This window comes from Psammomys obesus, unplaced genomic scaffold, assembly GCF_907164565.1.
Source record: "Psammomys obesus unplaced genomic scaffold, mPsaObe1.curated_primary_1811, whole genome shotgun sequence".
Lineage (NCBI taxonomy): Eukaryota > Metazoa > Chordata > Mammalia > Rodentia > Muridae > Psammomys > Psammomys obesus.
This window is the reverse complement of record NW_026596040.1, coordinates 23,967,700-23,992,341: the sequence shown is the minus strand read 5'-3', so window position 1 is coordinate 23,992,341 and position 24,642 is coordinate 23,967,700. Positions and strand designations below refer to the sequence as shown.

Below are 24,642 nucleotides of genomic sequence, written 5' to 3'. Positions count from 1 at the left end.
TTAAATTTGTACATGTAACTCTTTAAGGAATTCTAATATCTTGGAATATAAGAATCCACAGAGGTTCTTCCAATGCAAAAGGTATACTAAGAGTAACACTAACACACACACACAGTCAGAGGAGGGATTGTTTCCCAGTTTTAAAACCAATGTTTGCCTCATTTTGTTTTTTTCTTTAAAGACATTACAATGTCTTTAAATCATCAAATCAAAGCAAGTTTGGGCCTTTTGCTGGTACTATCCACATGAGAACAATGGCCACTTTCAGCCACTCCATTGGTCTACAAATGCTTTGGTGACCAAAAAGCAGCTTTAATACTTCACTGAACCCTGAGAAACACAAAATCAGAGTCCAAAAATCTCTCTGGGTTATTATTATTATTTTGATACAATGTATCCTAAATTTAAATATCAAATTACATTATCAATTTCCACTCAAAGTCAGGGACAATACTGTAAAGCAAGTATCTAACTAATTGTACGTGAAACCTGATTAGTAACTTACATTCTAATTGTATCTAATTGAAAACGATCCCATTCATATTTCCCTCTTCTGACCCTGGATGGACGCTCCTTTTGGATGATATAGTCATTAGTCTTCCACCTCCCCAGGCAGCACCCTTTATAGCATTAAGCTAGGACACAAATGATTGGAGTTTTAAAAGGCTGAACTAACATACAATAACTCCCCAAAGGAACCTGCCTCCTACAGAGGCAACTTAAGACAGAGAAAATACTGCCGTTCTTCTAAGACAGAACTGAAATAATGTAACCAATTAAAAGAACATATCCTTGAAGAGAATGAACAAGCACATAAAACTACATTCAGATAATCTAGGGTTTTATTTTCATAATTGTCTTCCTTCAGATATAATCATCTAATTTCCATTAACAACATATTAATATTTTACTCACCAAAAAGCTGGAAAAATATAATGCACAGATTCCATACACAAATACCGCATTCTGCATATTTACAAATTCAATATATTAGATGTGTTCTGTTGACTGACTTCACTTACTATATAACAGCACTAAACACTAGATGACTCAGAGTAGATCATGCACTTTCACTTTTGTGGGGAGGGTGCCAGCGTTCTGGGAAACAATTCTGCTTGTTGTAAACACTAAGTTTTCCACTTCTGACTAAGCTCACAGGAACGAAGACTTAATGCAAGTAGAAAAATAAAATATGTACTCATGGAACAAATGCTCCTTCTGAGATACCACACAGAATAACCCTGACGTAAAAGTGAGCTCTAAAACCTGCATGCTGGGTCCTCATGTAGGCGGGGTGGGTGTGCCAATGCCTAAACACCTCTGCTGTTTAAAACCAAGCGCAGCACTGCTCCACAACGCACTACTCGTTGTTGTTTTGTTTATGGTGTTTCTAAGTAAAACTGATCCCCCTCAAGGCTTTATTCAATAACCTGGGCCATAAAAACAGTCTAGTAATGTTTGAGTACTGTCAAATCTGCTAAATAAACTCTCAAATAAGCACCAATGTTTCTGGTTGAATCTAAAGGTAAATGCAACATTGATACCATCTTTAAAATACCAAATTACTTTTTAAATAAAAATTCTAAATGCAACTTTATTCATAATTTCAATGCAGTTAAAGAAGAGGAGCTGGTGACATGAAGAACTATGCAGGTAACTCAGGGGAAAGCCTAAAACTTGCACATCAGACTTGCAACCTCACAGGGACTGTGCAGGGTCATCCACCCACTCAGGCACACCTGGCAGAGTTGTGCCCTCCTACAACTCTGGAACGAGTACCATATTGATGCTTTTCCTAGATTCTGGAAATCCAGAAAAACTAGGCATACTTTATACATATAAGTTAAAGTACAAAGAGTCAGCAGTGAGGCATGGTGACAAGAATATTCCGGCCAGCAGCATTGCCTACCCACACTACTGCTCCCAAATTATGAGACGGGTCTAAGCAATACAGGAAAAGAGCAATGCTTCAACACTACCTTTTAGGAAATAACCAAGGCAGGTCTATGAGGTGTGGAAAGACTGGCAACCCAGTCCTAAATGTATGTCATGCAAAGCCATTTTTGTTCATTCCGGCTCACTTTTTACTTTTTTGTAATATACAGCACAACTCATGTTAAGTTATGAAGTCCAAATCAAAATTACTTTGGTGGTAAGAAATGCATGCATACTAGATTGGCAGGAACATTACCTGTCATTCTGGACTTGTACATGGTTCTAATTAGTCCCATTTTGGTCAAGAGCCAAATAGGCTTGAACACAATCAAATTTTTTGTTGTTAAAAAAAAAAAAAAAAAAAAAAGCCAATATGTCAGGGAGGGCTGAAGACAGTTACAGCATCACTTTAATGTTACCTTCCACATTTTGTAGTCACATGTAAGAACTACTGAGCTAAATATTATAAAGCTTTTGGCCCAACCTTGTCTCTGAAAAGACTCAATAATTTGAGTGTAACTAATATGATGGTGGAGAAATGTCCTCTTCAAAGTGAGACATGCCCTCCCTCCACTGAAGCATTTTATTTATTCATGTTTTATATCCCTAGAAAAAGAAGCCCAGAATTTTCCCTCCTGTGCTTTTGTCCTGCTTTTTCACGATCCATGATGCCAGCTGAGGCTACTGGTACAATGCAACCAATCTGACAAGACTGGAAAGGAGGATTGTGCCATTTCTAGGTCTTTAAGTAGCACATCAAATCTGGAGCTGATACTTGACGCTCGTTTACACAGCCTGTGAGGGTGACAACCATGTTCCCCGCTCTGTGACCATCAGGAATCACATCACCACTTTAAAGGGTGACCATACATCATCCCACAGTCAGACACTGGAGTACACCTGCTGAAGACCTGCTGATGCCTCATCTCAAGGCATTGTTGATGCTCTCTTGATACCTTAGGCAGAACATACATGGGCACCATGTGACAACATAGGAAAATGGTGGAAAGAACCAGACCAGTTTTGAAATTATTATTTCTAAAAAAAAAAAAAAAAAAAAAAAAAAAAATAAATCATTTTAGAAGTGACACTAAATAAAATGCAATGAAAATTATCTAAAAATAAATTACAAGAACCCAAGAGAAAAGAGTAAGTATGCCTATTTCCTGCTTTGCTTATGATACAATTTGTCTGGAATTTGGCCTATACATTTTAAGATCAATTATTAAAATATGACAGTGTACTTTCTGCTTACAACAGAAAGGAAAAATGCTTCCCAGGCAGTAGACACAATGGCTGACTTGGGGAGACAGTAAACTAAAACTTCATATATATTAACACCCAACACCAGAATCTGGGTGAAGCAGAGACACCCACAGCTGAGTCCTCAATCCATGAAAATGGCTTGTCAGGATTTCCCGTCTGCTTGTTTCTGTAGGCAGTACTAGCACAGGCCTCCCGAGTACTCATCTTCCTCCTCCTCGGCAGCTGTGCTGGCAGCACCATCAGGCTTGGCCTGGGGCGTTGCTGGTGATTTCTTCTTGATTCCCCCTCCTGGAACTACCAAGCTTAGGCCCAGCTTAGCATACTGTCAACAACAAAACATGTCATGAAAGCTGGAAAACTAGAATCCTGATACACAATGTCTTAGCATCAGTTAGCTAAAAAAGGATGGGGATGAGGGAGATGGCTTAGTGGTTAGAAGAACTTGATGCCCTTGCAGAGAACCTAAATTTGGTTTTCAAATCCATAGAGTGACTCACAACCACCTGTAACTCTAGTTCCAGATTCCACACTCTCTTCTGACTTCCATGTGGTGTACATGCATGCAGGTAAACACTCATATACACAAAAATAAAAACATCTTTTAAAGAGAGAAGTGCATGTGGTAAGGCCAGCAAGATGGCTCAGTGGACAAAAGTGTTTGCACAGTAGCTTGACAGCCTGAAGTTAATCCTCAGAACCCACATAAGGATGAAAGGAAAAGCAACTCCACAAAGTTGTCCTGACATCCACATGTATCCTCTGGCTCCTGTGCCCACACCCATTTCATGCATGCACAGAGTAATAAGTAACAGTTTTGAAAGACTAGAACCTAATCATTCATCATCAGAGAAATGCCCTGGCATTAGATCATGATGTAACCTGTTGACAGCTGTGGATGGATTATGCACCTAACTTGGGAACTGGCAATAACATGGACACACTCAATTAGCAATACCTCTTGTGGTTATGAAGGAAAAACCTACTGAGTAAATGAGAGAGTAAACTATACTCTCATTAAAAATTACAAATTTTGGAGCTGGGAGGACTCAATTAGTAAAGGCCTTACTTTCTAAGCATCAATGACCCAGGTTTGGTCTCCAGAATTCACATTTAAAAAGCTTGGCATGGAGCTGGAGAGATGGCTAAGTTGGTAAAGTGTCTACTATATAACCCAAGAGACCCAAACCCCATGCTCCACATCCACTTAAAACACAAACGTAATGACAAGAGCCTATACTCTCAGTATGGGAAGGCAGAAACAGGAGGATCCCTGAGGCTTGCTAGCCAGCCAGCTACCCACATCAGTGAGCTTCAGGTTCAGAACCTGTTCCCAAACAAGGTGGACAGCGCTGAGAAAGACACCATATATACATTACTATCTCACACACACACAGACACACACACACACACACAAACACCTTCAAAAGCATCTAAGAAACTTGGGAGAGTGCTGAACACCTGCACTCCTGGCACCCGGGAGGCTAAGGCAGGAAGACTAAGTTCAAGGACAGGTAGCACGATACAGCAGCGAGACCTTGACTCAAAAGCAAAAAAAAGAAAGTATGTGTAAGAAAAAAACTCTACCTCTGCAAGAAAATTCAAGGTCTTAAGTTACTTTGAGAGTATGACAGAACTCTAAAATTATGTGATCAGATAGTTACACAGAAGGATAAGGAGAAAGAATGGTTCAAACTGCAGCCTGCTCAAGTGTGATGCTTTTCCCACAGGAAGACCAGAGGGTTCTTCACAATAGTCCAGGAGACAAATTTAGCCCTTCCACTTTACAGATAAGGCTTGAAAATGATTAATTAATAACCTGTCCCATACATGAGATGCCCACGGGTCTTCAGAATTATAAAACCTTTATACAATGGGCCTCTTACAGGTAGGGAGCGTTACAGCAAATAGATAAACTATGAAACACAGAGGGCAGAAGACAAGGGAGGTGAGGGATGAGGCTGAATTTATAATATGCACGTGACCACACAGCTAGGAAGCAAGTAAGTGGTCATGAAAACAGATGGTAGAAACTCACATTACTTAAACGTGGGAAAGTTCAAATGAACTTTGTGAGGATAGTTTGATGTGGAAAATATAGGTATAGAGGTAGAAAGCTCACAAACTCACAGGGAGAAAATCACTTCAAGAGGAAGAAAGCTAACCCCAAAGACCCACTTACGTCATTGTCCATGTACTTGAAGAGCGGTGAGTTGCAGACCTCTGACACCTGATCTTGGTCTTGCTGGTCATAGCCCTCTAGGAGCTGCTCAAGCGCAGCACAGTCTTCACTGCCATTAAACCCTGGTATGCTGCGAAGGCACAGACCACACTTCAGCGCCTCCGTAAAGCTCCTCCACCAGGGATAAATGTCCCTGCAGAGAAGATCTGCAGCCATTCTGCTTGTTACAGCTGCTGGGGTGCTACTGGCAACCAGTGGGTGGAGACCAAGGATGCCACTAGGAACCGTACAGTGTACAAGACACTGTATTACCAATTACCAATACTCATTCACGACCCCACAGAAAATGCCTCAATCTCATTCGCAACTTATCATTCAGTAATTCTTCTGTTCTTGTCACTTAAGAGGAAAGTACCTCCAATCATTCAGAGACCCCTCAGAGACAGCTTGTAAGCCTGGTCTGTGACAGCTGAGTGGTAAAGACTGAGTGGGAGCTGGAGCTGGAGCCCCACAGTTCGTGTGTGCTAAGCACATACAAGTTTGGGGTCTATCCCCAACATTGCAAGAAAAAAGTAAGATCCAACACAGAACAAAACCCCTGCAATAGTCATCTTATCTCTTGGAAGATCTGTAAAAGAGTTCCATGGCGAAAACCAATATTTGTCTAAGTAGTGATGTGAATTCAATCAAAAGGAATGTCAACACTAGTCAGTGAAAACAGTCAAACCTTACCTGTAGCTCTCCCTGACACACCTCTCTGCAGCCACATAATCATTTCTATGTAGATGAACTAAGACCTGAGCAATTGTTTTCTGAAACGAGAGAGAAAGAAGGCTGTGATGTAAATGATACCTATTTCCAGTCACCTTCTTGGAGTATTGAAAACAAATGGAATTTAACTTTCAGGGCACTAGCTCATATAAGAGCAACACACATAGTTCTACAGTGACAGCCACAGGACGGCTGGGAGGAAACACGCTAGAGGATCATGTCTGATACAAATGGTGCGCAGAGCACACAGGGGCTTGGGAAGACTCAAGGTGGAGCAGTCCTGAACCGACATGCTCTAACCAGACCCAGATGACACTGACATTGCTGTCCTGAGGACAACCTTTTACCTCAAAGGCTGAGAATGCAGCCAGTGCAAGTTTACATAATTTCTTTCAAATATGTATATTCAATTAATGTTGAGAAGGGAATAAAAACAGAGAAGAGCTGTAACACTACAGTTATAGCTTAGAATGTTTAGACCCTAGGGAAAAGACTCTAGAGAAAACTCTGGATAACAGGGACAATGACACTGATTCTCTTAGAAGATCAAGGACACCACAGATAATACCTTACTGGGACTACAGTCTTCATAAAGCATTTTATTTTGTTAGTGGTGTTTTTGTTTTGTACTTTACTTCTTTTCAGTGATGTTGTTCAATGCTAGAGACAGGGCCTAAACATGCAGCCCAGGCTAGCCTTGAACTCATAATCCTCTGCCCTTAGCAGAACTAGGATTACAGACATAGGCTACCATGCCCGCCTATACAACACACCTAAATCACCCTTGTATATTCTCTCACTGATCCATCTTCAGTAACACTGAGTCTTAGTTGTGACGGTAAATACTGACTGTCTACTTGAGGGGATTCAGAATCACACAGAAGACAGGCTTTGCAGCAGTTTCCAGAGACTGCCCATGCTTGAGGAACTATCCTAATGAGGCTATGACAGGAAGACCTGCCCACTGTGGGGAACATTCTAAGGGCTTGGGTCCTAGACCCGCCCCCGCCACAAAAAAAAAAAAAAGGAAGGAAATAAAGGAAGGAAGGAAGGACGGAGGGAGGGAGGAAGAAGAAAGGAGGAAGGTGGGAGGAAGGTCTGTCATGGTCAGAAATAAGAGCATACATTACTATTTTATAAAAGCAGACAAATATCAAATCATAGCTTAAATACTATCTAAAGTAAAGCCAAACTAGACATTTTCAAAGAATACCTTATAACAAGTTGGATAGTTCTCAATTTCTTTATAAATATTTTTTTCTTTCTGAATAGACAGTGCAGCCTCATCAAACCTAAAGAGAAAAGAAAGAAAGGTCAACAGGGCAGGTGTGAAACCCTCAGCAGAAGCCATCGGTGTGCTAGCCTTATCACAGATTTAGGAAGACAGGATTTCCAACTGCCACCACAGCGCTGCCACCAGCTCTGCTCATCAGGCCCATCTCTCAAATGCCTGACTCCCCTCCGAGGAATCACAACAATGCAAAAGAAATGGAGGGCTGGGGCAAAGCCATTTTTCATTTGGTAAAAACCACCTTTACGAGTTTCTAACCACCTCGGCCAATGGCTCTGTAAAATTTGTCAGCAAATCCTCAGCTGCATCACCGGGGCTTCCTTCTTTCCACATGAACAAACTTCCAAGTGCCCTGACTGCTCTGTTACTCTGCCACGTGTCTCACCCTCTCAGGCTCCACCTCTGTTCGGTGGGTCCTAGTTGGTTAAGCCAGCTCTTCTGTAGACTTCAGCTTGCTGAAACCATGAGTAGAGAGATCTGGCCACAGAATCTGTGGGATGACGTGAGTGCTGCCTTAAGAAGCTGAGGCTGGGTTAATCTGCCACACAAGCAGGAAATTAACGAAAGGAGACCTCCAAGTGGGAACATCTCTCATAACTATGAACACAAGCTTAGCACAGATCTTGCTGTAGAGAATAAAACTACAGAATATTCTGTAAGCATAGGAACCAGACTATGGAAATCTCACTATTGGAAGCTTTCCACATCTTACAAACAAAATAGTATGTTTAAGTAAGAATGGTTAAACTTACATTGATTCATCCTACATCTCTGAACATATTTTAAATGTACTTTAGAATATGTAGTCTTCATGAAGGAAATCCAATTTCACCCTCAGAAAGGGGGTGACTGATTCAGTCTACTTCCTGAAAAAATACAGTAAAGGCTTTTACTGTTACTGCAGAGCTATGGGCAAGTTTAAACTAAGATACATGTCTCCTTTAAGCCATGATAAATGGACAAGTGGGGTGATTACTCCTTTAATAAGATGCTGTACTTCTTTTTCCCAGAATCCCCATACCCGAAGAAGTCCCTGCAAGTAGTTATGTAGTGTGACTTTCCCTTTCCCTTCTTCCTGTCTGTGGCCAGAACCCAGGTTCCCGATGCATTGGGCTTTCTTAAAGCCCCTCCTCCTGCCATGATTGTGGCAAGGCTCTTCGCCTTCTCACCTCTAGGCTGGCTGCTGCTGAGACTTAAAGGTTGCCTGCCCTGGGTCTTTTTCTTTTAAAACCTAATAATATTGGGCTTGAGCTTTAAGGGCGGGGGGTGTCTGCCTTGAACTATGACAACAAGGTTGACAAGCTTACGTGCATGGGGGAACCTCAAAGAGCCCTACTCCTAGATGATGAGCTACAGGCAACTGAAGTCTGCTGTGAGAGGAAGAACCGGGCCTCCTCAAGATGAGCCCCTACACGGTTATCCAATCCAGGCGCTCAGCTCTAAAAACAGATGCAAACAAGGAACACTAAATTCAGCAGGTGGTATTTATTGCCCCATGTGTGCATGCGTGAGTGTGTAAAACAATAATAATTAAAGAAAAACAGGCCATGAATTTGAGCCGGAGCAGGGGTGACACTGTGGAAGTGGATGGAGGAAGGAGAGGTAGTAGTAATTATATTTTAATTAAATAAAAAATTTCTTTTAAAAGTATTAAATATTACTAAATGAGAATGTGGTAAATAGAATTTATCAATAATCGAATTTATTTACCAGGCATAAATTAAGGTAAAGTAAAAACTAAGAAAAAGTTTGGTGGGAGTCCAGCTTTTCTGTCTCCAACTATTTGTGCCTTAATCCTGTGTTTTAAAAGATAAATACAGCCTTCCTTTCAGCCCATGTCCACTCATCTGCATCACCTGCTAACCTGCAGATACACTCTCTGCCAGGGGCCTCCAGTGGCAACACCTAGCACTTTACGACAGTTCCTCAGACTCTGCTTCTAGCCCATCTCCATTCTCTTCTAACACCTGAAACTCTCTCTACCAGAGACATTATAGTTACCATATCTAGCTGGGATCCAGGGTAGGGATAACAGTAACCAAAAAAAAAAAAAAGATCACTAACCCTCCCTTTGCCAACTACCTCCCCAAAACCCAAAACACTTTTAACATCTTAACTCTAATCTCAGCACAAAAATACGAATAAGAACAGCCAGGAAATTATGCCTCCCCCAGAAGCCAGCAACCCTATTGTAATAGGCCCTGAGAAAAAACAATTTCGCTGAAGCATGAGACAAGAATTTCAAAATAGCAATTATAAATCTATTCAAAGATCTTACGAAATGGTGTGAATAAATGCCTTAATAAAACTTCAATGAAATAATGAAAACATTTCAAGATATAAAAGTACAATTAAACAAAGAAATAGAATTACTAAAGAAAACCCAAACTAAAACAAAACTAGAAATTAAAAACTTAGGGTGGCAAACAATAAACTTAAGAGGTCAGCCTCACCAACAGATTACAAGATACAGAAAAGTCTTGAAGACAAGGTAAAAGCAAGGGATACCCCAGTCAAAGAAAATATCAAATCTTAAAATAGACACAAAACATCTAGGAAATCTGGGACACTATGAAAAGACCAAACCTACAAATAATAAAGATGGAAGAAGAAGAAAAATTCAGGCCAAAACCACAGAAAATATTTTTAACAAGATCATAGAAGAAAATTTTCCTAACCTAAAGAAGGAGGTGCCCATCAAAGTTCATAAAGCACACAGAACACCAAAAGACAAGGATCAAAAATGAAATTCTCCAAGACACATAATTAAAACACTAAACGTACAGAACAAAAAAGTGATTAAAAGCTGCATGAAAAAAGGTCAAGTCACATATGAAGGGAAACATATGTGATACGTTTATAAAAGTCAGATGTTTTCAACAGACTCTGAAAGCCAAAATGAATGACCTAAACAGGTGTTCTACAAGCTCTGAGAGATGCCAGCAAAATCATCAGTCATAACTGATGAAAAGAGAACAAATTCCATGGTAAGACAAAATTTAAGAAATTTCTATCTATTAATCCAGCTCTACAGAAGACACTAGAAAGAAAACTTCAGCCCGAAGAGGTGAACTGCACCCAAAAGGACACAGGAATAAATAATCCCAGTGCATCAACAGTCAAAACAATCAAACGGCGGGGGGGGGCACCAAAATAACAAAATAACAGGAACCAATAAACACTGCTCATTAATACGTCTCAATCTTAATGTTCTTAATTCCTCCATAGAAAGACACAACCTAACAGACTGGATTAAAGAATCAAGATTCATCTTTCTGCTGCATCCAAGAAACAGACCTTACACACCATCAAGAACAGATGTCACCTTAGGGTAAAAGGATGGGTTATTCCAAGCACATAGACCAAAGAATCAAGCAGGTGCAGCCATTTTAATATCTTCAAACCAACATTAACCTTCAGAAGAGAAGAGGCAGGAAAAGACACTACATACTGATCAAAGCAAAAATCTAAGAGGATATTATAATTCTAAACATTTTTACAACAAACACACAGGCACCCAAGCTCAGAAAAGAAATACTACTATAGCTAAAAGTCACATATTGACCCTTCCACAGTGATAGTGAGTGACTTCAATACCCAGCTCTCGCCAACAGACAGGTCATCCACACAAAAACCTAACAGAGAAACGCTGTAGTTAAATAACAACATATCAAATGGACTGAGCAGACATCTACAGAACATCACACCCAAACTCTAAAAAATTTTCTTTCTTTTCAGCAGTTCATGGAACTTTCTCCAAAACTGACCACATACCAGGACACAGCAAATCTGAAACAACACCCTGTCTATCTGACCACGACCACGGACTAAATTTGGACATCAATAACAATAGCAATAGAGGAAAGCATATAATCTTATGGGAATGGAACAACTCTCTACTGAATGAAAACTGGGTCAAGACAAATAAAAAAAAAAAAGATTATCCATTGTGATCAAGTTGGCTTCATCCCAGAGATGCAGGAATGACTCAACACACATAAATCGGTTAATGTAATCCACCCTCTAAATAAACTCAGTAAGACAAAAACTGTATGACTACCTCATTAGAGGAAGAAAAGAACTTCAACAAAATCCAATATCCTTTCATGATAAAAGTCCTGCAGAGAGTGGGGAGACAAGGAACATACCTCAACATAATAAAGATAATTTATAGCAACTCAAAGCATTTCCACTAAATTCAGGAACAAGACAAGGTTGTCCAATCTCTCCATACCAATTCAATGTGGTACTTGCTGTCTTAGCTAGAGCAATAAGACAACAAAGAAGATCAAGGGGATACAAACAGGAAAGGAAGAAGTGAAGGTATGTTAATTTGTAAATGATATGATTATATATATATATAAGAGACCCTAAAAACTCAACTAGAACTCTTTGACAGCAGATAACTACTCTCTAGCAAACAAAAATCAGTAGCTGTCCTATATACAAATCCTATTTGTCATATACAAATGACAAATATACTGAGCAAGAAATAAGGGAAACAGAACCTCTCACAATACACACACACAAACACCTTGGGGGAACTGTAACCCAACAAATGAAAAACCTGTATAATAAAAACCTTAAATGTTGAAGGAAGAAACTGAAGAAGACACCAGAAGAGAGAAAGCCCATGCCCCGTGCTCATGTATCAATAAGATTCATTTTATGAAAACAGCTATCCTATCAAAAGCAATCTATAGATTCAATGAAACCCCACCAAAATTCTAACATGATTCTTCACAGAAATTAAAAGAACCATCTTTAACTTCACATGAACACACACACACACACAAAACAAACAAGCAAAAACAGGACAGTTAAAACAATCCTTCATTATAAAAGTACTGCTGGAGGGATCACAATCTCAAATTGTACTATAGATCTATTGTAATAAAAACAGACATGATGGCTAATGGAATAAAATTGAAGACCCAGATATAAGTCTACACATCTATACACATTTGATTTTTGACCAAAAAAAAAAAAAAAAAAAATCAAAAGTACACACTGGTCCTGGTCCTGGTCAAAGTAGATGGCTGCATGTAGAAGACTCCAAGGAAACAGTGTGAATAGCATGGGCTCACAGAGACTGTGGCAGCACACATCCGATCTACACAGGCTCAAGCCAGACAGGGGCCCAACACGGAGAGGGCTAAGCAGATCGATTCCTATCCTTATTTGCAACAGATAGCCATTGGCACAGGGAGAATCGGTTCTCTTTACTGGTGCGTCACTGGGTGTATCAGCTACATTCCAGGGCGTCCATGCTCAGGAGCACTTCTGTTTTGTCTTGGCTTTTTTTTTTTCCGGGGGGGGGGGGGGGGGGGGGGGGGGGTTTTTTTGTTTTTTGGTTTTTTTTTTTTGGGGGGGGGGGGGGGGAAGGTAAGGGGAGGTCTAATTGGTCTTTGGCTTCTTTGTTTTTGTATTGGTTTGCTTTCAAAGTTAGGTGGTTAAGGAGGTGGACCGGTTCTAGTAGTTGGGGGAAAAATGACCAAAATATATTGTCACTTATTCCAAGAGAGAAACAAAAGTTGTGCAATGACAGGCCATGATAACCCCTCTTTCATGCCACTGAACTACTGTCTGGCAACAAAATAAAGCACAGTACATTTTGGCATTATGTGACAGAAAAGCAGGTTTTAAGTCCATGAGCCTACTCTTAAGAAGATGATCATTTCTTCCACTGGTTGTCCAGGTGTAAAGAAATCTGCTATATCCAATATGCCATATCCAATATGCTATAAGTCCAAATGGAGATTCAAATACACATGGTCCTACAGGCATACAGTTCTGGAAGCCATACCTTCGTCCTCGTACTAGCAGTCTGGAGGCCTTTCCTAGTAGTTCAACTGCCTGCCGGAGGCGTTCCTCATTCTGGAGGGATCAGAGAAAAGGGATTGTCAGCAATTACCATTCAATAATAACTGCATAAAGCAACGGCCATGGATGGCAGCACCAAAGCTGCTAGCCATTCACTAACGTCTAGAGTGGGGGTTCTCAACCTTCCTAATACTGCAGCCCCTAAAAACAGCTCATGTTGTGGTGACCCCCAACCATAGCATTATTTTCATTGCTATGCCTTCCTAACTGTACTTTTGCTGTTAGTAACTGCAATGTAACTGTGTCTTCTGATGAACTCAGGGGACTCCTGTGAAAGGGTTGCTAGGCCCCCAAAGGGGTCACAACCCACAGGTTGAGAATCACTGCTCTAGAAGAAAAAGGAAATAGAGTGGGGCTGTGAACACAGGAAAACCTTAGAAAGCATCCATTGCACTTTTCTGAGTAATGAAGAAACAAGTAAACAAGTAAACTTCTCACTTACTTCAAACACATTCGCTGTCTGCTGATACAACTGCACAGCCTTCTCTGGATCTACATTTTCTATGAGCCTGAATTAGACAGAGAATACAACTTGTATGAAAGTTAAGAAACTTGCTTGTCAAAGGACTTTACCAGACAAAAGAGGAGTCTTCCACAAACCAGTGCAGCCACAACAGCCACGTCCACTCACTTTCCAGCTCGCTCCAAGGCCATGGCTGCTGTATCAGGGGTGCCGTTCTCCAGATACATCATGCTGGCTTTCTCAATCAACTGGACAGCTTCAGGCAGTTTCTGCATCTCCTTCAGGAAAAGCAAGCAGCGCAGGGCAGAAAATGTCTCAACTTAAGAAATGGAGTTCTAACAATTGGAAATTCAATGATTTTACCCACATACAATATTTTTTTTTAGACAGGGTCTGCATTAGTCACTTGGAACTTACTGCGTAGCCTCACACTCAGTGCAAGCCTCCTGACTTAGCCTCCCAAGCACTGGGGTTCTTAGTCATGAAGCACCACACTTCAGCTTATCTCACTTTTTATAATAATGTCAAAAATATTAAATGGCAACAAACATATTGAAACAGTTTCACACAGTTATACTATAATTGTAAGGCTAATTTAACAACAAAAAAAAATCTATCAGTGTTTCTAAATCACATGCTTTCACAAAAGTTCTGTTTCACGGCTTCCTTAAAATGGCCACAGTTAACAACAGGCTTCAGTCCCATATTGCAATAACAAGCCAGGTCCAAGCAGCAGCTGTGTCTAAAGAGGGTATGTGACCTCCTAAAGCTAGCCACACCTCTCTCCTTAGCCTGTTCCACTCCTTGGACAGCTGGCTGTCTCCCTCACCTCGTTTACTCTCTGAGGCTCTGAGTTAAGAGAACCTTGGAGCTCTCTTCTTGGCTGATTATAATCAACAGAATCAATTTTGTGTCTCACTAGCACTATGTGTGTCTTAGCATCTTGGGGTCCTAGATTTTCCAAGTCAAAAACTAAAGATATTTTAATGAAAGAAGTGAAAAGGGAATCACTGCAGAGCTGGCTGTGAAGGTGCAGGGACTTTCACTTACAGGAAACTAACTTCCTGTATCTCCCAGTAAGGTCCACAGTGGCCTCGAAGGGCCTGCTCTTAAATCCAAACGCCAGTTCCTCACCACGCTGAGAATTTGTTAGGTTACGTCTAATGAACTGCCAGCCTCACTCCTACCAATGCCAAAACAGCATTCAAAAAGTTATTTAGCTATGGAGATGAGGCCTAAGACTGAAAGATACTACATAAAGTTGTTATGTTCAGTCACACGAGATGAAATAGCCCTGTACCTTAGCAGAAAAAAAAAGTTTTAAAATAACAAAAAGAAATGAAACAAAACAAGAAAACCAAAATCCAATCAAAGAATCCAAGGGCTTGGAACAGTATACACAAAAAGGCATTTGAGAGAACAGACGGTATAAAGCTAACAAATCTGCTTCTTCCTGTAACTCACCTACCTGCTTACTAAACACACAGCAGCCTTTAATATGGCAGTGGGGAGGGAAAAGAACAGGGCATACACAGAGGCAGAGTTAGGTAGGGGCCATCTGAGAGTTAGATGGAAAAGTCAACTAAAAGCTCAGAATATATGTTTTAGGCTCAGCTCTAGAGAGGTGAGGCAGACACATACCGGAAACTACTGGTCGTCTAGCCTAATCAGCAAGCATCAGGCCAGTGACTCTGTCTCAAAAAACAAGGTGGATGAACCCTGATGAAAGTCCAGGCTGAGCTTTGACTTCCACAGCAACCATACATATGTGTATATGTAGACACACGAATGTGCGCATGCACACACACATACAGCACCCCATCTCACTACAACAAAAAGTAACCCCTAACCTGCTCTCAAGAAGGATAAATGTAGCATATCAGTCAAAATATTCCATTATTCCACTCAAAAGGAATAAGGTAACACACCAAAAGCTAGTTTGCAACTCTCTGGACTTAAGCCTGACATTCCTAAAACCAAAAAAGTTATAAAGCTAATTTTCCTTTCCACAGTCCACAAGGAATGTAAACAAACAACACATACATCATTGTGAAGTTTTACTACACCCAGATGCCCCCAGTTCTCAGTGGAGGGAGCCTCTGTCCTGGCTGCAGTGCTCAAAGCCTTGCTCTTCCCAGCTCCCTACACTACATCTGGCACTTTCAATACTCTATTTTAACTGCCATAGGCTGCTCACCCGGGTCCCGTTACTGCTGCCCTGGGCAGAGCGTCTTAACGTAGCTTCACTTCACTCCCACAACCCCAGCCCCTCTGCTTTACACTGCGAAGAAACTTGTCAACTGCAACATGAACTCTACCTTGACAGCTTGCTTATTCCCTCTACCTCCGCAGCTGTTTTGATACAGTATTACTAACCTTTAGCATCATGCCAGCTTGCTCATAAGCTCTGCAAAGAGAATACAATTTCTCTGATGAGACCTCAGTGAAGTAAGAGAGAAAAACCTTCTGGTCAAGATGGTAGATATGGAAGTGACCAACAGAAGGGACCGCAAGCACAGCGTGTCACACCAGGCGCACGGCCACACTGTAGTTTCACGCTTTTTATTTATTTACTTTTTAGGGCAATGATACCTAAAAGCACCAAAAACTGAATTGACTTTTCTTCACAAAATTAAGTCAGTCTCCAAAAGTTAATTAAGTAAGTGATAAACTGAAATCTAAGTTTTAAAGCAAACCAACATGCTCTCAAAAAGGAGATGTGTCTTCTACAGGAACTTAACCATCAAAAAAAAGAAAAGTGATTTCCAAGTCACCCGTGTCTTCACAGGCAAAATATTATGAAGAATTTAATTTAAAAATCTTATAATTAGGAGACATGTGGCCTTTAACATTCAGCTGATGATTAAAGCAAATGAAAAGTTATTTTAATTAATATGAGCTTTTAAAAATGCATAGCTTGATCAAAAGTTCTCAGCACAGAGCAACACACCAACTTTCAAAACATCTGCAAACACATAAAAAGTGTGAAAATATTACTTACTTGGCAGCATGAAAAAGACTGAATGGATATAACGATGTCAACATTAAGGAAAAAAAAAGAAGAAATCAATGATCTCCAGAGATCTACTTTCCAAAGGCAGTTAACTAAGTCACTGGTCCATCTGGTTTCAAGGGACAAATCCTACAAGTAAAGGAGTGACACCCCAGTGCTGCTGATGGATTCTATGACCTAAACATTGACAAAACGCTGTGCAGCCTTTTAGCTGCTGTACATCAACAGGATGAACAGCAAGAGTGTCACAACTGATTTGCACATGACATAAAATGGACATTAATAAATGACAGCCTTTAAAATACAGTAAGAACATTTCTTTCTAGAATGCTTATAAAACGTCAAATGCCAAGAAAGACTAATGTAATTTCTTCCCAAAGCAGCTTATGCATTTTCAGTAGCTGCACTTTCACCCTCTTTTCAGCACATGTCTGGAGACCTCCCTCACTTCATCTCTTGTTGAATCCCTGTCAACAAGGCCAGGAGCAGGAGAAAATAACAGGCTCGCATGGCTGCCTGCACCAACATGCGCTCAGGGCCACTCACGGAATATCCCATGGGCTTTAAAGCTTACAACTGCTCATCCTATTCTAACTGCAAAGCGCTTTCCTTCAAACACTAAATTTCTAACAGGAAAAAGGTGTCATCAAAATTTAGTTGTTCCCTTTCTTTTTAAAGCTAAAAAAGATACGCCCTGTTATTTTCATGGGCAACAGCTTCCCGTAGGCAGGCATCTTTTGCTTGCTCAAATTGTTTGGCATTTTTAAAAGCAACAGCTGAAACAGAAAAAGAAAAAAAAAAATAGGTTTTCTAGTTCAATCATTAACAGCCCTAAAACGAATCATTACCCAAATCAGCATTGTATATGAAATATTACAAAATACACTGATTTCAAATAGGAGGTTTCATAAAAGTGTGAAATATTACTTTTACCAAAAGCCAAGTCACAATATTTCTGAGTACACTTTTAGAAGCCTGTTAAACTTTTAGCTGTTGTTTTTTAGCAAAACATTGGTGCTGCTTCCACTGAATACTCAGAGCTCCTTCCAGCACCATTCCCAAATGCTCCTGAGAAGAGGGGGTGCGGGGATGGGGTGTGTCTAGTCACCATAGAAAGCATCTCACTCTGCAGCTTTTCTCCTTCTGTCCAGTTCACTGCATTACTGACAAACTGAAGACCAACTGACACATTAGTTGTGCAATCAATCTTCCCTTTGGGCACCATCATTAAGCACTGAGTCATTTTTGAAACAGCTTTTTTTTCCTAAGCCGTCTACACTGCTCAAAGAGCTAACCCTCACTGCAGGCCGTTTCACATGGAGGTGCTCACGAGAATGGCCCTGAAAGACAATATTAAAATTTTGGAAAATTCACCAGAGGTGCACTATGAAAAAGTAAGAAGCACACTGATTTAAGAAGACTCTTGTCTTTTGTTTGTTTTGTCATTCTGAGGTCTCCTCCACACATGGAACGCCCACTGGCTGGGAACTCAACACGGCATAAACTGACCTCTGACTTGAGCGGATCCTCCTGCCTCAGCCTCTCTTCTTGAAAAAGTGTTCTCAACTATGATTCCTTAAAAACATACTCTAAAATACTCTTTAAGCAAGTGTTGAAAACAAACAAAATATTGAAACTATTCCTATCCCTGCTTATCCCTAATCATATTTTAAAAATTCCATCACATGGCTATATTCTGCAAATACTCTTAAGGGAAATAAACAAAGGGCACTTTAATACGAGACTTGATTCCGAATATTCATTTCTGGAAGTAGCACAGAATGCTGGGGGCATAAAGCAAAGCTGTTAAATTTCATTCATAGAGGGAACTTGAAAAATGTACCTTTGATTTTAAAACATACTGTAGAAGGTAACCCCTAAAATCCACATAAAGCTTAATTTTAAATAAAATTATATTTAAATACAAGATATAAGCAATTTGCATAATATAAGAAACAAGACTTACTCAATATTTAAATACAGGCTACAGACTCTTTGTCTTCCTTTTGAAGAGGAAATTAACCCTCTCTGTATAATAATGGCAGTGTCAAGGTTTATTTTCTTTGGAGATAAACTGAAATTAAAATTTGGTGAAAAGTGCTTGCTCTAGTTGACCTCAAAACCAGCCTCACTAACAAAGTCACAGATAAACACATGTTTGAGGAAGGTCAAATCTGTGGTGTTTCAAATTCTTATTGTGCACAGGGAAGTCAGAGACAAGCTGTGGAACACTGATCTGGGCACCAAATGTAAGTCATCAGGCAGCAAACTCGTTCACTGTGAGTCACCTCACCAGCTTCAAAAGTATGTTTTATTACTTCATACCCAAAATGTTTAATGAAACATTAATTTTTTAACAAATTCCCTTTGTTGCATATTTTATACTTATATAAGGTGAATTTACTAAAATGTGCCTAGCTTGTAACCCTTCATGAACATTTAATAGTGTATCTCAAAAAGCTCAAAGCTTAATGCTTATTAACTGCGGGAAAACACACGATTTGCAGATCTCCTTCAAATGACACTAGTTTTAAAAATTAATTTAAAGAAAACTTTGGATTCAACAGCAGAAAGTCCAAGAGAGAAACAAGCAACACTTCTGGATACCCATGAATGTGCTAACAGCTGGACTGCTGACATCACCCCACGTCTGCTGGCAAGAGCATGGATGGGGTCAGACCCAGCACTGACCCCAGGTGAAAAGGGTAAGTCTAGTGTCATGCAAAGGCCTGTGCAGTTGCTCTGCTCTGCTTTTCTGTCTTAACTGGCGAAGTCTGGCTGGAAGCATTGAAATTATTATGCTAAGCCAAAGTTGTAAGATGAAGTTAATAACACACACAACAGCAACAGGACTCTAGTCACAAATACCTGCTTTTCCATATTCAGAAGCAGCACTGTCATAGTCCGGCTTCCATTTTAAAAAACCAGTCTTCAGGCTAGGAAAAAGAAAAAAAAGACATTTCTTATTAAAAAGACAGCATCAGGCACAGGTCTCTACTGTCTCAACTCTATCTAGACCTTTTCACAATAAATGTACCCCTACTTCCTCCATTCCTGCTCCAACACAAATGTAGTTTTCCTTCGTCTCAAATGTCTACATACCATCCAAACAGTACATGCCCAGTCCCCAGACAGTAGCAACTAGCAAATGAAAATTTGCTAGAATGTACAATGATTCCATTCCAGATCAACAAAACCAGAAATTCTCTGGGGTTTAACAAGCCAGCAAGCTTGAGACCCTGGAAGTACACCTTCCTTTGCAGCTGAGAGGCTGCCAGAGAGAGTACAACTACAGAGCCATGAGCATCTGCTATGCATGGGTCACAGAGAGCATCCCCTGAGAAGACAGCAGGAACTACGAGAACAACATTCAGAGAAAAAAACAAAAGGAGCAAATCAAAGGCTGATAGTCACCACTGAACAGGAGAAAGAGAAGTAATGGATTAGGACAACAAAGAGAAACGGTCTTCCAGAACTGGTGCTGGCTTAGAAGCCAGAGCAAAAGATAGTCAGTACTGTTTATCATTCTTGCCCTTTCTGCAGTATTTTGTTTTTATTTTAAAAAACAATTACAAACCCACAGTTCATGCTAATTCAGTAGGTATCAAACTTGTGTGTACATAAAAAATTGCTGAATGCCATCTCACATTATAAATTTCAACTCAATTAGTGAAAGCCTGCTTACACACAACACTGATAACTTCAGATCAATCCAGGAGCTACTTAGCTAGAAGCGGGGGTGGAGGAAGTACGCACTTAATTCCATGACACTAACTCTGAAGTTACTTTTCCCTGTAAAATATATTTAGTATACTTAATGTCTAACATACACATATATACTGTAACCAAATTTAAATGTGTAAGTGGATTTTCAAGTTTCTGAAGAATTTTATCTCTCAGAAAAATAAAATCCTCCAATTACATGAAATGTCTAATCCATAAAATTGGGAAAATGCGTAGCAAAACAAAGTTCCAACTCTTTGCCCCTTCACCACAACACCCACTACACCCTGTATTAGTGTAATTACAAACGGCTCATACAAAACAAGATATACTCAGTCAACATGCTGGAGAGATTTTTTTTTTTTAACTGCAGATTAACTGCAAGAGGTTGAGCACCATTAGTACGAACGAAGGCCCTACGGATGTCACTTTGAGGGCGAACCTGTTATGGACCTTGACAACTTTCCTAACACATAAGAAAGTGATAATGATCGATATCACCATCAGAAAAAAGAGAAGAATCCAATTGCCACTCCTATACTTCTGGCCCATTTCTCCTGCTAGCCACTGGCTCTTCTACCTAGAGCAACTTCAAACACCCTTCAGACCTGAATCCAACACATCCCCAGCCACAAGCATGTCTATCTTGACAGAAGGCCTCTCCCGCAATTCTTCTCCCAGCAGAGACGCCAACCCTCAGCTCTACACACAGCTACCTTAAGGACCTGTCAAAGCTATTACAGAAAGGATACGAATCCTGGCTATTAGTTCCCTTCACTCGGACGATCAGTTCGTCCTGAAGTTCCCATAACAGCTGAGCAGCCTTGGACAGGACTCCAGGAAGTTTCCTGCCGCCTTGGTTCCTCTTTGGTAAACTGGGGCCTTCTATTGGAAAGCTGCTAAGATCTTAGTATATGATTCACCTAACAGCGTGCTAAGACATTTCTTTCGGTCGCTGATCGCTAATATGTATGTTGTAATTCACAAAAATCGGAGAGAGGGCCATGTTGGTGTCAAACGATTAAGGAGAATTTGCAGTTTTCAGCACAGCTTGGTGCCTACTGCGCCCGGAACCAGATGGTGGCAGAACACCCACAAGACTAAGAAAGCTTAGACCTTGCCCCTCCAGGGAATAGGATATCCGAGGGTAAGACTTTGCAGAATTAGTCTACAACCCCGCACGGCATCAGGGTGTCTGTCCTAGCTGTGGATCTCCGCCGGGCGATTCCATCCATGGGATCACTTCTAGCTGTCATCAAGAGGAGACGTGTCAACCCCTGAGCCCCCGACTACTCTAGGACCAGCAGAGCCGCCGCCTGTCCTGGGGACCGGATGCCGGGTAGATGTGGATGTGACAGGGGCATCTGCAGCAAATGCCAAGGCACAGGCCCGCACCAACAGCAGGGGGATGACCCAGACGGCACCGCCCGGGCCCGGACAGTTCACGGCCCTCCCTCCTGATCCGCCCGCGCACGGCCGAGAGTCACCAGCCCGCGGCGACTCCACGTACTACTTCTCTGCCTTGGCCAGATGCTCCAGGCCCTCGTTTATCTTCTGGGCTGCCATTGCCTCGCTCGCTTGCTGATGCAAAGAGTGAGGCCACCCAGAGCACCGCAAAACACCGGGAGCGTCGGCGTGGGAACGCCGCGGAGGAAGCCGGGAAAGATGCCTACGGGAAGCGAAGAGCTCAAACTTCTGCCGCAAAGCTGCCCCGGAAATCGGTGAAATAAGGGGGCGGGGCTGCGGGAGGCAGGCCTCTCGCCAGCGCAGTGCTGCGAAGCTCTGTTGAAGCTTTAACTCAGGTGTGGCCGGGTATTTACAGGAGTGCTTTCTTTCATGCGTTGGTTTCCTCTCTCTACAAATATTTAAGGAGCAACTAATGTATATTGGGTACTGGTCTTGACTGGTCATGGAAAACAGAGAAACACTCCTCCTTCGCGGGAGCCCGGCTTCGTCACTCCGTGAAAATGCTGTAGATCCCCTTTGCCTATTTGGCCTTGCATTTTATTGCAGTATCTCTGCGCTCCATCTATAAATAGTGTTTATTCATCATCTTTTATGATTTTCTTCTTTTATTTTATAAGGCAGGGTCTCGCTGTGTTTCTTCCTACCTCCACTTTCCAGTACTGGAACACTACGTGTGAGAGCTTACGATTACTTGTTCTAGTTACTGTCAGTCATGAAAACAGATTGGAATCCTTGATTTCTGTCAAATAATACTTATAATATTTCAAATTGATGGTGAGGAGCCCACGCAATGGTCTGATAGAGGAGACGGATGGTAGTTTCAGCATGAGATCGTGGTACATATTCTCTCGGTTTTTCATCTGTAAGATCTTTTCTTACATCCAGCTCAGCCACTGAGACGGCGAATAAGTATCTCCTAAAAGGACACTCGTGAAAGGTTTGTTCCCCAACCTCTAGTCCTATTAGAACTGGTGGAATCTTCGTGAGGCATGATGGAAGTAAAATAATTCATGGCAGGCCTTTTATGTCCTTGAATGGTATAAAAGGACCCCAGCTCATCTTCCATCTTTCCATCTCTGGCCTCCGTGGGATGAGCTGCTTTGTTCCAACCATGTTTCTACAGCTTGCCTCATAAGCTGAAAAGCAAGGGGCGAAGCCTCCGTAGACTGAAATCATGAAGAAAAAACATAGTTCCTCCACATAAATTAATAATCTGGAATATTTGTAACACTAACAGAAACCTCTTGGTCTTTGACAGATTCTTCCTATTTTCCTATCCCCTGCCCTTTCTTAACACCATCTTTTCCTAGCATAAATTCTGTGCTCCATCACATAGTCACTCTTTTGCACATAGTCTTGGACTCTTTCTCCATCTTTCCTCCTACCCTTAAAGGAAAAGAAAAAAAAATACAAAAACATTCCCCCCTCTTGTAGACATGCTCTTGAGTGAGGGCACATGGCTGGAGGAAACAAACCGGCATTACTCGTTCTAGTGCCTGTAAACCTGAAGCAGACCTTCCAGGGTCACTGAGCAAAGATGCTACATTCCTCCCAGTCAAATGACCGGCCCCACTCACAAAAGTGTGGGAAACTCTTCACACTTTTCAAATTCCAGCACACTCTTTGTGCTTGAATACCAACTACTACTTCCTGTTTAAAAAGTAATAATAGTCAGAAGAGCTTTTCCAAATAGCCTCAGCGCTCTATGTAGCAGTTAGCCAGGATTTACTGAAATTTCTCTAAACAGTAACTGCCAAACTGACCTAAGATCTTGTGATTTGATGAAAATGGCCCCAATAGGTTCATACGTTTGAACGCTTAGTCCTCACTTAGTGGAACGGTTTGGAAAGGATCAGAAGGCATGGCATTGTTGAAGGAGAAGTGGCCTTATTGAAGGGGTGTGGCCTGGTTGGAGAAGGTGTGTCACTGGGGGTGGGCATTGAGGTTTCAAAAGCCCAGGCCAGACCAAGTCTCTTTCTCCTTGCCTGCTGCCTGCAGATGAAGATGTAGCTGTCAGCAATTTCTCCAGGGTCATGCCTGCCTTCCTGGTGCCTTGTTCCTCACCATGATGATGGAGTAAGCCTCTGGAGTAGCCCTCTGAAATGTTAATCAATTAAGTGCTTTCTTCTATATGTTGCTTTGGTCATGGTGTCTCTTCATAGCAATAATATGGTAACTAAGACAGGTCTCTTGTGTGCAAGTTTCTACTTCTTTTCAGTCGGTATTATGCTGCCTGCAGTTGTAGACACCTCTGCATTTGATTATGTAGCCTTACCATCTAGGTATGAGATCCCTTCTTTGTTTGATTATCTAGCCTTATGTATGGTTTAAAAAATACATGTGCATAGGCAAATATATAATATATGCAAATGTATATATATGTATATATATATATGGTTATGAAGAAATATCTTCCATGAAACCTCATGTGTTGGGGGGGTTAATCCATGGGTGGTAACATTGTGGATGGATCTGGAAACTTTAAGAGATGGGTAGGGTCATTATGGGCTATCTCTTGACATGCTCTCCCTCCACTTCCTGGCCATCAAAGACTTAACAACCCCCTTCTCCACAGGCTCCTGTCACTGTAATGTTATCCCTCACCATGGACCCTGAATAAACAGCTCTAGCATCTGTCCATGAAACTGTGA

The 24,642-nt window shown here is 41.2% G+C and overlaps 1 protein-coding gene across 1 annotated transcript; it reads right to left on the bottom strand.

Moving 5' to 3' along the window:
* Positions 1 to 824: 824 nt before the first annotated feature.
* Napg (NSF attachment protein gamma) lies at positions 825 to 22,162 on the bottom strand. The gene is made up of 12 exons (XM_055622739.1): positions 22,035 to 22,162; positions 19,670 to 19,737; positions 17,493 to 17,577; positions 16,790 to 16,807; positions 16,165 to 16,195; positions 13,957 to 14,066; positions 13,768 to 13,834; positions 13,249 to 13,319; positions 7,365 to 7,443; positions 6,113 to 6,192; positions 5,381 to 5,510; positions 825 to 3,523 (listed from the first exon to the last, which is right to left on the bottom strand). Exons 1-12 carry the CDS (start codon positions 22,088 to 22,090, stop codon positions 3,380 to 3,382), a joined length of 939 nt encoding a protein of 312 aa, XP_055478714.1. The 5' UTR covers positions 22,091 to 22,162; the 3' UTR covers positions 825 to 3,379.
* Between the last annotated feature and the right edge of the window lie 2,480 nt (positions 22,163 to 24,642).